General features: G+C 43.2%; 1 protein-coding gene across 6 annotated transcripts in view; it reads left to right on the top strand.

Annotated features, from left to right (window-relative positions):
* The window catches only part of OPCML (opioid binding protein/cell adhesion molecule like), a 1086020-nt gene that overhangs the window by 839376 nt on the left and 231060 nt on the right, over window positions 1-15584 (top strand). For 5 of the 6 annotated variants that reach the window (XM_012808947.1, XM_003795915.2, XM_012808949.1 and 2 more), the window contains one exon: window positions 14446-14678. In XM_012808947.1, coding sequence (XP_012664401.1) covers window positions 14446-14678 — 233 coding nt within the window. The remainder of the gene's footprint in view (window positions 1-14445; window positions 14679-15584) is intronic. The other variant, XM_023516770.1, reaches the window with a different exon arrangement.

Raw genomic sequence — 15584 nt, 5'->3', positions numbered from 1 at the left:
GCTATAGGCGCCGAGCCAGTGATAACAGTGTTAAAGAGGATTGCTTCTTTGATATTCCCCACGACTTATGATTCTTTACAAATATTATTTCTACTTTATATATGAGAAAGCTGGTCCTCAGAAAGGATCAGGAGTTTAGTGAATGGCAGACCTGTAACCGTAAATTATACACTTCTTAGCAAAATATTTATACTCTTACACTGTATGTTGCACAGAAATCTTATGGAGAGAATAACAGCTAATCAATATTCAACATATTTTTTGATTTCATAAATAAATCAGTAACTGGGTAAGTTTCACTTGAACCAAAAAAGGGGCCAGAGCTTGTTTATGCACAATTCTGGAGAAAGAAGGATGACCTTTGAGGTTTTGCCCGACTTTAGGATCCCGTGATCCTGTACATTATACGTGGGAAGGTATTTGTAGGGAAATCTGAGGGCTGTAATTTCTGCAGTGCCGGAGTCTTAGCTCCCACAACACTCATGCGTGGAGCTTGTGGCTGACTTGCGCCATTCTTCAAAAAGATATCAAGCTCCCCAGACTCTCTGCTTTTAATTTAAAATTTTAATTTATACTTTTCCATGGATGATACTAAGACAGACATGGCCGTGAGTAAATATGTCAGGATAATCTATTGAATGGAATTAAAATGGTATGTGCTTGGGAAACATTTTAATTTTATCTTGCTCACTTCTTTGCCAAGTCTAATGAACAAATTGGGAGGCTGAGTTTTAAAGCTGTTCAGGATGTGGAGGAAGGGAGGCCAGAGTTGGAATCAGACAACAAATAAGTAACTGAGATTGTTCTGGGTGGCTCCTTAGGGCGTCCCCGACAGGTCACAGGGCAGTTTCTGACCCAGCTATATATAACAAGTCAGCAGATGTGAGAGCTGATGCCCTCGTTGCCTTTTATTTATTTATTTTGTGTGTGTGTGTTTGTTTGTTTGTTGAGATAGAGTCTCACTCTGTGCACCCTGGGTACTATGCCATAGAGTCATAGCTCACAGCAAACTCAAACTCTTGCACTCAAGCCAGCCTCATGCCTCCAGCCCCCTCAGTAGCTGGGACTATAGGGCCCAACTATGACACGCAGCTAGTTTTTCTATTTTTAGTAGAGATGGGGGATCTCACTCTTGGTTAGGCTGGTCTCGAACTTGTGAACTCAGGCTATCCACCCACCTTGGCCTTCCAGGGTGCTAGGATTATAGGTGTGAGCCACAGTGCCATGGAATTTTAGAATTTTGAACTATTGGCAAGGATCAGAGGGGCAAGGAAATTGGGGCTAGATATTGGGAAAGAAGAGACTTTTATCCTTATTACCTTACAAAACACTTCTCTTCTCTACCCAGAGGCTCATTACCTTTGAAAGAGCTTTGCTTCATGCCATAGCATGCATGCCATAGGTCAGTCACAATGGAAAATGGACAACAGGAGGCATCTCAGAGCCACACTGGGACTCTGGAAAGAAGTGAAGGCCACCAGTGGCTTGCTCAGCACACTTTTCTGTGGCGAAACCCTTTGCTAAATTCTCTGCTTATTTTTGTCTATCCAAAGACACAAACTATCACCCTGACTCTGGAACCCTGCTTCATGAGCTCATGATGTCTCCTTCAGGTGCAAATGAGGGTCTCAGAATAGTTTTCCCTTCTCCACAGTGTCCTGCGGTATCCGTGTAATAAATATCTCTTAAGGGAATTGAAGGTATTACTCTAAAACTCCTGAGCTCACATAACCCATTCCCCTATGATCCAATTCGTATCACTTCTTTATTCTCCTCTCCTTTGCACTGACATGGTTGCATCTGATCGCTGCAACATTGCCACCTACATGAGCATGGTTCTTCTTGACTGGGAGTCATCCTGTTTATATTCTGAAGCTGCCCAAGGACACCACTGCATAAGCTATTGAGGCCTGTGGGCCGACCGAATTCTCTTTCAGGTGTGCACAATTGCGTTGATTGATCTCTCAATTATGTATTTTTAGAAATACAGCATTTTACCAACCACAGGACATCAATCTAGAAACCAGCCCATCAACCACTGTGTCAACACACTGGGAAAGAGGCCTAATCAAAATACAGAGTTCAGGTTGTCCAAGTGGCTTTAGCTGAGAAAATAACCCTCAGAGGGAAATGACATCCCACTGCAAAACTCCAGGCAGGTTGAAGATAGAACAGTTCTGAAGAGTAAGAAATTGTTTTTTTAATTACGAGATCTTATTAGAAGTGCAAAAATGGAAATCTCATTTACTTCTGGTCTCTTGGCCAACAGAATAAACACTTCTTAAAACTGAACTCAACCACTAGATCAATGTTCATTCTATACAGATTGGAAAACACAGAGGAGAAGACTTCAGAATTCCTTGGGGAATGATAAAAAAGAAAAAAAGTGGATTCAGTACCACTTGATTAAACTCATATACCCTCCCGGATCTTAGAAGCTGAATGATGTTTTTCCAAAAGAGGCGATATAGCTCTCTGAGAAAGGTAATAGAGCAGGGACTAGCAAATGTCAGGTCCTTGCTAGGCAGAGTCCTGAATCTTGTACGTGCATTATCTTCTTTAGTTCACATCACACCAAATAATTCCGTGGGGTAGATAGGTTCGTCACACTTCACAGGTGTGAAAATGAAGGTTCTAAGAGGTTAAAGAAAATGCCCCACCATTAGTGAGTAACAGAGCCCTTGTCTAGCTGATGCCAGACCATCTCATTAGCTTGATAAGCTATTGTCTCTGTCATGCTCAATCTGCATGTGTCACCAGAGCTCATGAGGAACTCCCACCCTCATTCTCAGTATTGTCAGGGGGAACCAGCTGATGACCCACTGGCTTCCAAGTCAGTTGACCCTTTGCATTGACAAGGACCACCACTACATAGTCGACCCTATTCTCACTTTTTTCCATGTACAATTTCTTTCATTCAAGCTCATTTTTATTAAAACTTCTAGTGCAGGCCGGGCACAGTAGCTCACACTTGTAATCCTAGCACTTTGGGAGACCAAAGAGGGTGAATCAACTGAGATCAGGCGAGACCAGCCTGAGCAAGAGTGAGACCTGGTCTCTACTGAAAAAAAAAAAATAGGAAAAGTAGCTGAGTTTTATGGTGGGTGCCTGTACTCCCAGCTACTCTGGAGGCTGAGGCAAGAGGATTGCTGGAGACTCGGAGTTTGAGGTTGCTGTGAACTATGATGATGCCATGGCACTTTACCCAAGGAGACAGAGTGAGACTGTGTTTCAAAAAAAAGAAAGATTTCAAGGCATTGAGTCCCCATCTTTGTGCATCCATCAGCCTCTTCCGTCTTTAATCTTCTTCTTCCTTGTTTTCAATTCCTCTAATCCATGGCTTTTTCTCTCTCATTCACCTGGCATCCTCTATGATGGTGTGAACCCAGTCACCCACATCCTTTGTGCCTGCAGCTGAACAGTCCTGGAGAATGTCCTGGAGGTGGACAGAGTAGTGTCACCATAAATTCTTAACCATCAACTACCAATGGAACCTCAGCAGCATATCCCGTGAATCCTAGTACAGTTCCTGAGTAATTTTTTTTCTCATTTTCTGCAACATTTATTACACTCTATTTTTGCATCCTCCATCCTCTTCCCCCATTCTCCCATTCAACAGATAATGCCATCTCCTTTGCAGAAAATAGGAGCCATCACTCAATTGCTCCCTTGCTTTTTCGTAGTTAAATCCACAGAGCTCCCCTAGTTGCTATTATTTTTTCTTCTCCCATGATATAGCAGGTGAAGCATCTCTCTCTCCCGTGCTTTACAGCCAACACTCTCTCACCTCTACTGTAACTTTTCTCTGCCATTTGCCCTTCTACTGCATTAATTCTGGCTCCCATTTAGTGAAATTGTCCTCATTGCCCACTCCTTGTCTTATTCACAGTAATGTCTTTAGTGCCTAAAAGAAGGCTATTTGGAGGCTCTGGCACATGGGAATTAAGTAGGGAGCTTGTCAGAAATGCAGAACCTTGGTCTCCACCCAGAACTACTGCGCTCACAAGATGCACAGGTGATATGTGGGCACATCCTTGCACCCAGTAGATGCTCAGTACATATTTGCAAAATGAATTCTTTAGTTCCCATGTGTTTCTAGTCTTAATTTAACAAACAAAAACCCTTTACCTGCTTCTCTGTTTCCCCTCTTTGCTCTTGAAAGTATTAGCTACAGACACTGTGGTCAATGTCCCCATTCACTCCTCACTGCTTCCTTCACCTTGGCTCCCACATCCTCTTCCTTAAGCTGCAGACATAGCTGGGCCTTCATGTCTACCGTGATGATCTCCTCACTATCTCCTCCTCTGGCTTTGCTACTGTCTGTTCTCCAAAGGAAGACCAGGATACTCTTATAAAAGTCACAAATTAAGTGATGGCCTGGCTCTACTCTAGGGACTCCCCACTACACCTAGAAAAAAGTGCAAGACGCTGTGCCTCCATCCCAGGCCCTGCACACCTGCCCCATCCCCTATCTAAGATGTTCTCTAAAAGCAAAGCTTGACATTACTATTCTTAGTTTCACCCTGAGATGTAGTGACTTTAGAGTGGCCTATCTCCAGCCTGCATATTCAAGTAAGGTCTGCGCCCTCTCTAAGTGGCTCTTATCCCTCACCATTTTTGTGCAGAAGCTTTCAGATACATTCTCCACCAATGCCTTATCAGCAGATATTAGCTCTAGCAGAGTTATTACTCCTGATGTGTTTCCAACTATCTGTATCATAAAGTTTCCCCTTATCTAGTTTAGGGTCCTTGTTGATGCTCTATACCTGCAGTTCCCAACACTCAGGCCACAGACCATGGACTGGTACTGGTCCTGGTCTATGGCCTATTAGAAACTGGGCCACACAGCATCCCTGCCTGAGCTCTACCTCCACCTCCATGTCCCCCTTCCGTGGAAAAATTATCTTCCATGAGCCTGGTCCCTGATGCCAAAAAGGTTCCAGTCCATGGGAGGTTAGGAACCAGGCCACACAGCAGGAGGTGAGTCATGGCCAAACAAGTGGAGATTCAGCTGTGTTTGTAGCCAGTCCCCAGACGGCCCTCACATCACCACCTCAGCTCGGCCTCCTGTCCCATCCATCCCGTCTCACTCCCTTCCATGAAACTGGTTCCTGGTTCTAAAAAGGTTGAGGACCAGTGCTCTACCTGACCAGCCTGTGCTCAGCTCAGCTTGGTTGTGGTCGCACATGTGTGTTCTGTCCCTTCCTTTAGGACACATTGCTGCTGTCACGCTGAAAGCGTCATGACAGTACACACGTGACTTTCCGCTCCAGGTCTTATTCCTAGGGCTTGGAGGAGTGTCTAGCACTTAACAGATGCTTGGTAAATATTTGTTAAATGAATGAACACATGTATAATTTTTACTGAGCCCATGAATGTGACAGGGTGTCTTTTTAATGCTCTGTGTTCTTTTATTTGCCTGAAGATCATAAGAGCCTTGAAGGCAGGTGCTATCTCTTACAAGGGTTTTTGTTTTTATTTTATTTTATCCTTGCCTCTGTCTCCTTGGGAAACCATTAAAGTGATCTCCCCAGCACATCCTGTGAATTTATAGAGTGACTTGAAGGCTGGAAAGCAACCAGCTCAATCATTCACTATTTTGTGCAGAGCGCTTTCTCTTGCCTTTCTGCCTACCCTTTCTTTTTATAATTATGTTTCCCTACCCTATGCTTTATTTCTGTTACCAAGATAGGAATTCTCCTCCTCTCTCCTCCCACAGCCAAGCAGTTTAACCCCTCTTTTGTAGTTGTAAGCAATTTCCACTTCCTTGCAGAGCCATCTTTCCACATAAATCACTCCCTTCATTTTCCTTTCACCGCACCGGATGCTCTGTTCTGAGCGCCTCCGGCCCAGCTGCCTCGCTGGGGTTGTGCAGTGTGTGGAATTGCTCTCTGCATTCATGGTGAGCCCCCACTGTGCTCGTGGGGATGCGAGGGTCGCCCTGCCTGCGTCAGGACACAGGGAGCACTGTTCAGATGGCCTTGCGTATCTTCGGTCAGGGCTCAGACCACAACAGGTCATCAGCCTGATTTTCGGCTTTAAGTGATGCTGTTTTGGGAACACCCTGCATCTTCTTAGGTTGTGCGTCAACTACTCTGTTTCCTCTGTGGCCCCCACCTGGCAGGTATTGGTGTGTTTTTTTCTGCACAGCACCTTTCTCCTCCTCCTCCACACACACAGACACACATGCCCTCTTCCTGTGTGTTAACGTGACATCCACACTCCAGCCGGTGTTCGTGTGGCACTGCCTTTCATTTTCAGAGTGAGCTGCCCATGTCACGTGTATGCCAGTCTTCAAAGTCAACCTCCTGTACTACTGAAATACTTTCACGCTGTACCCTCTCTAAGTAGCTGTTATTCCTCGCCATTTTTCTGCGGAAGCTTCCAGATACATTCCCCACCAATGCCTTATCACCAAATATTAGCTCTAGCGGAGTTATTACTCTCGTTGCGTTTCCGACTATCTGAATCATAAAGTTTTCCCTTCCATAATTTAGGGTCCTTGTTGATGCTCTAAAGTTGGCTCTATTTGTAACTCAGGAAATAACCGAGCAGTTAAAGCCTCCCGGGAGAACAGCTTTTGCAATTTAGAATACCTTGGGAGTTGATCTAAAAATATTTCATTTGGCTTGCCTGTTCTCCTTTGCTTTTAAAAATTATTTATTATTGGCCTGTGAGTTCTTTAAAGCAAGATCTTCTTCCCATTTTCTCCACTGGCATGAGTAATAGATTTTGATACATTGTGAGGTTTCTCTTAACAGAAAGTCAGTTAAGTCTCCACTGCTGGCAAAGAGGCAAATAACAAAACAGAAAACAAATAACCACCTAATGTTAGGATTTTGTATTTTAAAAAAGGAAACTCAGAGAAATGCATTTGAGGCTTTACCATTCCACTCATCACCTTTATAAGCAGTTCTTAAATTGAGGACCGTATAGAAGGATACTTAAAAGGCAGGGGTGGGCAGGGGAGAGAGAGAAAATTTTCATGGATTCTTTGATAACTTTTTTTTTATTTTATATACTTGCAATCATAAAACTAGGTATAAATGCCATAAGCTTATACCCATATATGACACTAACTTCGGAAATTGTAAATTATACATATATATAATCACAAAAATTTAAATTCTGAACATTAATTTAGTGGAACAGATGACGTTTTATTAAAATCAAATCCCCAGTGGCAATGCGAGTGTGGCCCTGACCGCTGTGAGGCATCGCTTTTGAATTCCGCCTGTGCCACGTGGTGACCGAGTTCTCCTTCCACACGGGCACATTCCACCTGTGGGGAAGCTCCAGGACGCAGCCCCAGCGTCCTTCCGCTATCACTGGCAGAGACGCACCTCTGACAAAGCAAGTCAGCCCGGCCTTTCTCTCACTAGCCTGAGACAGAGAGAGGACTCGTCTTGCATTCCCAGTGTGACAGTCACGGATGCACATCTGAACATTTCAATCTGAGTATTGTCATCCCACATCCAGAACATATGTGTATTATATTTGTCCAGATTGTGATAGAAATGAAAACACTACATTAAAAATACACATGGCGACCCCGTGAACCCTGTGGATGTCTACACGGGAGTGTGCGCAAACCTTTCGCAGAAAGACACGAATATACACATATCCAAAGGATATTCCCTTCACCCACCTCACCCGGGTTCTCTTGATGTCAGTTTGAAAACATCGTCTTACATCTTTGAATCATTATAAATATATGTTAATCACATACTAGCTGCAGGTGGCCTCTGAGAGGTGCTGGTGGTACGGAGTGGATCTCACTCATACGTTTCCTATCCAGGTGGCATTCGCAGCCTGACATATGAGGATATAAAGAACTAAAGGCAGTGGTGTAAATTCCATAAAGAAGTCCAGGGGTGTTGATTTTAACATTACATTTCAGAGAGAATGGAGGGTTAGTGTGATGGGTCAGTTTTAGAGATTCAACTATATTTGTCGCTGATTCCTCATTAAAGCAGAGGGGTGTGTACCCTCTTTTAGGTATCACCCCAACCACAAAGGTAGAAGTACAAGGGATCTTCTTGTTAACTCGCAGGGTTCTCAAATGTTGATGCTTTGAACGCTAATGCCTACAAAGTTAACAGTACGCGAAGGCACCATTGGGGGGCATGGCTTATAAGACTTGGTCTCCAACTACGCATATGGTCTAAATCAGGCGTCCTCAAACTACGGCCCACAGGCCACATGCAGTCCACCAAGGACATTTATCCGGCCTGCCGGGTGTTTTTGCTGCCGCTGCCTGTCCTGCTTAGCAGCCGACTCATCCCGGGGCCCACAGTCCGGCCCTCTACCGGTCTGAGGGACAGTGAACTGGCCCCCTATTTAAAAAGTTTGAGGACCCCTGGAATGTTCCTACAGCTCACTGTGTGTGTATGTGAGAGGTGAGCTTTATTTTTAAGTGGAACATAATTTTCAGATGCATCTTGTTGTCCCCAAACTTAGGAAAGATCATATAAATATTAAACATTTGGCATGCAGGCCACGGAGGGGCATTTCCTGACCATTCTGTCCCAGAAGTGCTCACAATCTCCAGGGCACCCTCTCTATTCCCGACGTATGATTTTTTTTTTTTTTTTTTTTTTTTGTCTCTCCACGCGTCATTTTGAAAGTAACACACACATTCTCAAGTGCTGGCTTTGTCTCCCACTAGGTGTCCTATCACAGGGTGAGAACTTTATTCCCTACCGTAGTCATAGCTGCTATAAAGTTGTTCAGTAGACATTATGTGCTTATTAGATTTCTCTTGAATGATGACGGCATTTTTTCCTTTTGTGGTTCCAAAGCAAAAATATACAAATAAAAGGAAAAGTAAATACTAAAAACAACAACAAAAGAAAGCTGGCCAATTTTGTTTTTCAGGAAGCATGTATTATTTTGATTAAAATTCTAACCGGTTGCTCGTCTAGTTTCTTCAAGGTGATGAGTAGTTCTCGAGAGGAGTCCCCCGGGCAGCAGCATCAACATGATCATCATCGGGGAACTCGTTAGAAATGTGCGTTCTTAGTTTCCTCCAGGCCCAGGAACTAAAAGCTCTTTGGGGATCTGAGCCCCAGAGATCTGTATTTTCCATGCAGAGTAAAGTTAGAAACCATCGCTTTCAGGCCTGGGTCTTCCCCACTGCACCTCTCCCTCTGAAAGCAAAACCGAACAACTGCGTCTTAATCCCACGTTCCCTGTTTAGAACAGCCCCTGCTCGCTGATTTTTTCAGACATTTCTTTCCTCTTCCTGATTCTTTTTTCCCATCACACGTGGCTAGAGGTGGTGTACGAAAGTATAAAAGTCATTCCCAGGCAGCTTTGCTTTTCTCCTCTCTGTGTCTCAGTTTCCTCGTCTGAAAAATGTTGATAATAATAGAACAAATCTCAATGCATCTTTATGAGGACTCATTGGTGTAATATGGGCAGAGTTCTTACAATTCTGTCTAGTTTAGTATAAGCCACGTATAATTTTTGAGTCTACTTGTGATAGAATTGTACAGAGTTATATTTTACAAGGGCAGTAAGTAGGGTCAGCTTAGAATGTAAGAATTTTAAATATTTGAAAAAATTTTCAAGAGATCAGAAAATTGTCATTAGCCGTCCTCAACTTGCTCTGTGGCTCATTTTTATCTGACGGAAAAAATACCCCCTATGTGTTTCTTGGTAAGGAGGATCCAGAACATTGGCATGAACAGCAGTGAAGGAGCCAGGGTTTGGAAGAACACTAAGCAGACTATTTCAGTCCTGCCCTGAGTTCTTTCTCCTGCTGCCTGGAGGAGCTTGGAAGAGCCCTGTGGTGACAGAAGAAAGTGTGAAGCCAGGAAACGCCTTTCTTCTGAAGCAGAGACATCATGAGGAAAGTAACTGTCCTCAGAAAATGTCCTTGTTCCACCACATTCTCTGTGGTTCATTGGGTTCTGGGAACTGTACACATGCTGCGAGCCATCTTGCCGTGTTAGAGGGACGGCTGTTGCACAGCGGCTGTTGCTATTTGCACTTTATGCCTACTAATGAGACCCAGGGTCAAGAGCAAGCCAACTGGGCCACGGTCATCTGGTCATCCACCTGGGGTTTATTACCCAAGGGGCACACAGGCTTTGTAGGGGCCACATGGCCCGATCATTGGAAGAATGTTCTGGCCCTGGAGTGTAGATTTGTACTGCTATGCTTCAAAGCCAACCCTTACTAGACTCTGCAGTAATTTTACTGTGTTCCATGCTCCCTCCAGTAGTGACCAGTCCTATGCAGGGGCAGTGATACAAGGGCAATGATCATAGCCCTTGATAGCTCAAATTCCCTGAAGTTAATCTGCTTGGGAAAGTGCCTGAGGTCGGGCTGTGGCTCTGTTCTCCTTCTAACCACCTCGGCTCATGCACAGTGCAGGACACAATGTTCCTGGACTTTCTTTAACAGTTCCATCACCCGACAATCATCACACAGGATAACATTCTTTTTTATTTTTATTTTTTTGAGACAAGAGTCTCAAGTTGTCACCCTTGGTACGGTGCTATGGCGTCACAGCTCACAGTAACCTCCAGCTCTTGGGCTTAAGCAATTTTCTTGCTTCAGCCTCCCAAGAAGCTGGGACTACAGGCACCTACCACAACACCCAGCTATGTTTTTGTTGCAATTTTAATTGTTGTTTAGCTGGCCCAAATTGGATTCCAACCTGCCAGCCTTAGTATATGTAGCTGGCACTGTAACCACTGTGCTACAGGCACCCAGCCACAGGGTCACATTCTTGAAGGGAAAGTCTGTGTAAGTAAAGCAGAGATGGACTAACGGCAATGGCGGGTCGTTGCATCTGCGCACTCTCTATCTGATTGTAAGGAATTAGAACTCAGAGATAAGAGGCTGGGGGCAGTGCCGTTTGGCATATGAAAATAAAGAGCTTGTGATCTTCCCAACCTTTCTAAGTGTATTGGGTTAAACAAGATGCTTCTAGGGAAAGAGTAACATCTTTTTAATAGTCACTTGGTAAGTCCTGATGAAAGGTTATTAGATTCTTTTGCAGAAATTGAGAAATGGAATGAATAATAATACAGAATTATAAACCCCCTTGTAAGTCAGGTGTTTTCTACTTCATTGCTTTAAAAGAAATGGAAAGAAGAATTAATTGATCTGTCAGCAGTGAGATTATTAAAATAATGTTTGAAGATCTATTACTATGTGACTTTTGGCATATACCTTAGAAGGCATTCAAAAACTTAAGTGGCATTGCCATACAAAATTGTCATTTCCATCTTCTTACTTACATGAACATGGTTTCTCTAAAGCCAAAAATAGGAAAAAAAAAATTGATCCCAAACTCTGTCTCATTCTAGCAGTAAGTGATATCTATCTATGGTATTGGAAAGAAAACCTCACCCATCACATTAAGAGCTATCTTTCCAGTAAATGTTTTTTTATGTTTAATTATTACTTAACAAAATGTGCAATGTATTTATGTCATTTTATCAATTTTATGTTTGCAATGCTAACTCATTTTATAAAAATATTATTACATAAAGTTTTATAGTCATAGAATATAAAAGAAATGTAAATTTCAATCTATACATAGAGAGTTGCAAATAAATATGACAGGTGATCAATAAAAGATTTTTAAGCATAAAATATATCCTTCAGAGGGCATAATGAAAATGCAAGTTCTAGTTTAAACAGGAACAATGCATATTTTGTTACTTTTAAAGAAGAGATTATTCATGAATTTTGAAAGTGGATAATCATGAGTGTCCATCACTGTGATATTTAAATTCCATTGAACATATCTATCTACCTATCATCTATCTACATAAGTTCTGGGACCTTTTTATTTTAAAACTGTAAATATTGTCTTCAGACCAAAAATGTATCCTTTGCCACTATAGCTTAAATAATTTTTACGCCAACTCAAAAATGTGGGTTACATAACTGAACAAAATTAAAGCAAGAATATTTTTTGTACTTAGTCATCTGGGTTTGTGTGTCCCCGGGATTAGAAAACAGCCCCCCAACTCTGTCCCAATACACTTCAAGGCTTACTGACTCCTGGAATTCTACTATTCAAACTTTATTCTTGTAGGATGAGTTATTTATTTATTTATTTATTCATGTAGTTTTCGAGACAGAGTCTCACTCTGTTGCCTTGGTGTCAACCTAGCTCATAGGAACCTCAAACTCCTGGGCTCAAGCAGTCCACTTGCCTCAGCCTCCTAAATAGCTGGAAATATAGGTGTCCATCATAACATTCAGCTGATTATCTATTTCAGTAGAGATGGGGTCTTGCTCTTGCCCAGGCTATTCTCGAATTCTTGAGGTCAACCAATCCTCCTGCCTCAGCCTCCCAAAGTGCTAGGATTACAGGTGTGAGCCATGGCCACTGACCATAGGCGGAGTTATTTAAACAAGGAGTTTGCTTTTATGAAAATACAGACATCATTAGAAAATGTTGCACATTGGTCCCTTACCAGTCATTTACAACTGAGAGTGAATGAATTTATTATATTTTTCCCCCTTACAAATGCTTTTAAAAGTAGGGGGCAGGGAGGGCCTATTAGAGTTTTAATCTTCATAAAGGAAAAGGAAAATTGTTATAAAAGGAAGAAAATTGACCAGAAAGAGAAAGGAGTGGCCCCAGGATGTGGAGGAGACAGCATGACTTCAGTTTTTCTCTATACCAGTGACACATCTACAAAGAAGGGAAAGAATCCTTTAACGGTACCTAAATAATCAGTCCTAATGGCGAATGCCCTTGGGCCCCTAAAACTCATTTCCCAGGTGGTACTTAGACTTACCCGAAGGTGATACAGAATTAGATCTGTAACTACTGGTCTGTAGGGATGCCTGTGGTCAAGTAAAAAAGAAAGTTTCACAGGAGCACTAGAATATGATTCTATCTCAGGTGAAAAACTAATGAATACAAGCTTTATGCAAGTGAGTGCCTGTCTTCAAGGAGTAGGATGCTGGAGGTGACGGAGGCTTAATGAGAGAGCACTGGGTGCTGGAAGTTGGGGGGCGAGTGGCTTGCTGGACCTCTGGGACCTTGTATCATCCACATTTCTTACCCACTTTGCATCATTCACATGTGAAAACAAGCTTATCTTACTTTCATAGTTAGGAAAATGAAACCAGCAAATAAAGAATATTTAGAAAAGAATAATCTCTTCCCATCATACTGTGAAAGCACCTGTGGACACCCCAGCGTCCACAGTGGCTGAGTGGCAGGCGGGCAGCACATAGAAAGGCCTCAGCGACTAGAAGCTGGGGTTATTTTCATTTCCCTAGAGGCCCTGGATTGGCTGCTTTCCCTTTTCAAGAGGGCTGTTGTATCGATGCTCTGAGACCCTGGGTTATTTAAGCCTACGTGAGGTTGGTCACATGGCCAGTGCCCAATCTCTCCATGGAAGCCCGTGTCCTTCCCTCTCCTCAGCCCTGTCTGCAGGAACTCGGTTGCCCGCTACGTGGTAGGTCATGCTCAGCACAGGAAGGCCATGGTCGTCCCCTGTGCTCACCTCACCTGGAGGCTCTTGGCTCATGTCCCTTTTCTCTCTGCTAGGACATCATGAGGCTGGCTGTCACTGCACATTCCTGTGTGCAGCATTGAGCAGTGGGTGGGCACCCACATTTGCAAAGGAGTCTATTTTCTCATGCATCCTTCCATCTAAGTTCCTAGGGCACATATGCAAGTGTGTAACACGTTTATGTCTGCGTGAGGCCTGATAGTCTGCAAGTCATACACCTGCAACTAGCAAATTCCTCTTCTATTCAAGGAGAGGGAGCAGTGGAGGCCAGCTCTACGTTGACAGCAGCACTATTCTAACTCCCGGTGGGGCACAGAGAGGGGTGTACAGGGAATAGGGACTCTGCTGGTGATTTTATTCTTCCCTCCTCTGAAATCTTAGCAGGCAGCGTGAGTTCCTCAGGAACAGTTGGCTTTCTAAGGTGAATTTTACCAACCCATGTTATAAATCATGGTGTGCAGGCTTTGGGCTGCTTAGGGGCATAAGGAGATTATCAACACCAGGGAGGGCTGGAGGTAAATACGTTCCATTTTTGATTAACTACAAGTTAAGTATTTGCTTTGTGGATTATCTGTGACCTATTTGAAATACTGATCCACTTTCTCTCCCCTGTGCCCCTGGGCCTCTTCTCCTACAAGGTGGTAAATGTGCTCAAGAAACATAAACTCATTTTCATATAAGCCTAGAGGGGAAAACTAAGAGGGAAAGAAAATGCACAGCAAAGATAGTCACATCATTTCCTCCTGTATCGAGTAGAAATGATTTTGCATCATGGGTTCTCCAAGATGAATCAGGCCACTCTTAACTTTACGTGAGGGAAATCTCATCAACGATTGATTATTTCCTTTCAGTGCTGTGCTGGGTTGTTTCAATTATTCAAAGTGCAACACTATATGTATAACATAACCTCTCTCTCTCTCCTCTCCCCCTGCCCCCACCCTACTCACAGGTGTACCATAGATGACCGGGTCACCCGGGTGGCCTGGCTGAACCGCAGCACCATCCTCTATGCCGGGAATGACAAATGGTCCATAGACCCTCGAGTGATCATCCTGGTCAACACGCCAACCCAGTACAGCATCATGATCCAGAATGTGGATGTGTATGATGAAGGTCCGTATACCTGCTCTGTGCAGACAGACAATCACCCCAAAACTTCCCGGGTCCACCTCATAGTGCAAGGTAAGTCACAGCCGAATATGAGGCTGGCATTCCTGTTCTATTCACGCGTGAAGAAGCGGAAGTCATTTTCCTCTATTAAATGTAGAAATTGACTAGGTGTCCTGAATCCCTTCCCATCTTTGGGGTTTGTAACTAAGTGCTGAATATCTTCTCAAAGTGTCTCAATTCTAGCTCCAATCCTTTTGTTGTCATTGGCAAGCTGTTTCACATGTGCTGGTTGAGTTCTCTTGAGTGAGTTAGCACACTCTGGAGTAGGAGCAAGATATGGGCACACAAAGATAAATACAGTAATAGTCTCAGTGCCTTTTAATTATCTTTTAGAAGTTTGCTCTATACTGTACAATAATATAGATGTGAACTCGTGTTACTTGAGTATTTTTGCATAGCTGCTGTTCCTGTGTGTTCTGGAAGCGTCTCTGAGTGCTATTTGGTCAGACTCACTGTAGTATCACTGCTGTGTTCAAACACACACTCTCTCTCAGCCCCACCGTGAGGCCCAGGCCCAAGAGGGCTACTGGTCAGAATGAGATCTCCCAGTCCACATTGGACATAAATTCAGATCATTTAAAAAAGGAGGGAGGAAAGAAAAGAAAACCTTAACATCCTCTTCCATTCTTTAAAAAATTTGAATCAGGATAGCCCAGGAATAGTATCACGTGTGCATTTTTAATTAGTTTTCTATTTAAATTTAGTATCATATCTTTTAAAAATGGGACTGAGCAAGGGTCAGAATCTCTGATAGTAAATATCAAGAATTGAAAAACACACAAAGTGTGTAGATAGTAGTTCTGAGATTTCGAGAATCATTTCAACAAGGCAGCAATTCATATGAAATTATTTTGAACTGACCCCAACAACCATCACTAGAGAATGCCGTTTCTGGTAGGACTTGGCTCATGGTAGGAA

This window comes from Otolemur garnettii, unplaced genomic scaffold (assembly GCF_000181295.1).
Source record: "Otolemur garnettii isolate 467f Iridium unplaced genomic scaffold, OtoGar3 scaffold00097, whole genome shotgun sequence".
Taxonomy (NCBI): Eukaryota; Metazoa; Chordata; class Mammalia; order Primates; family Galagidae; genus Otolemur; species Otolemur garnettii.
Note: the sequence above shows the minus strand (reverse complement) of the source record. Positions and strands in the feature narration are given on the sequence as shown.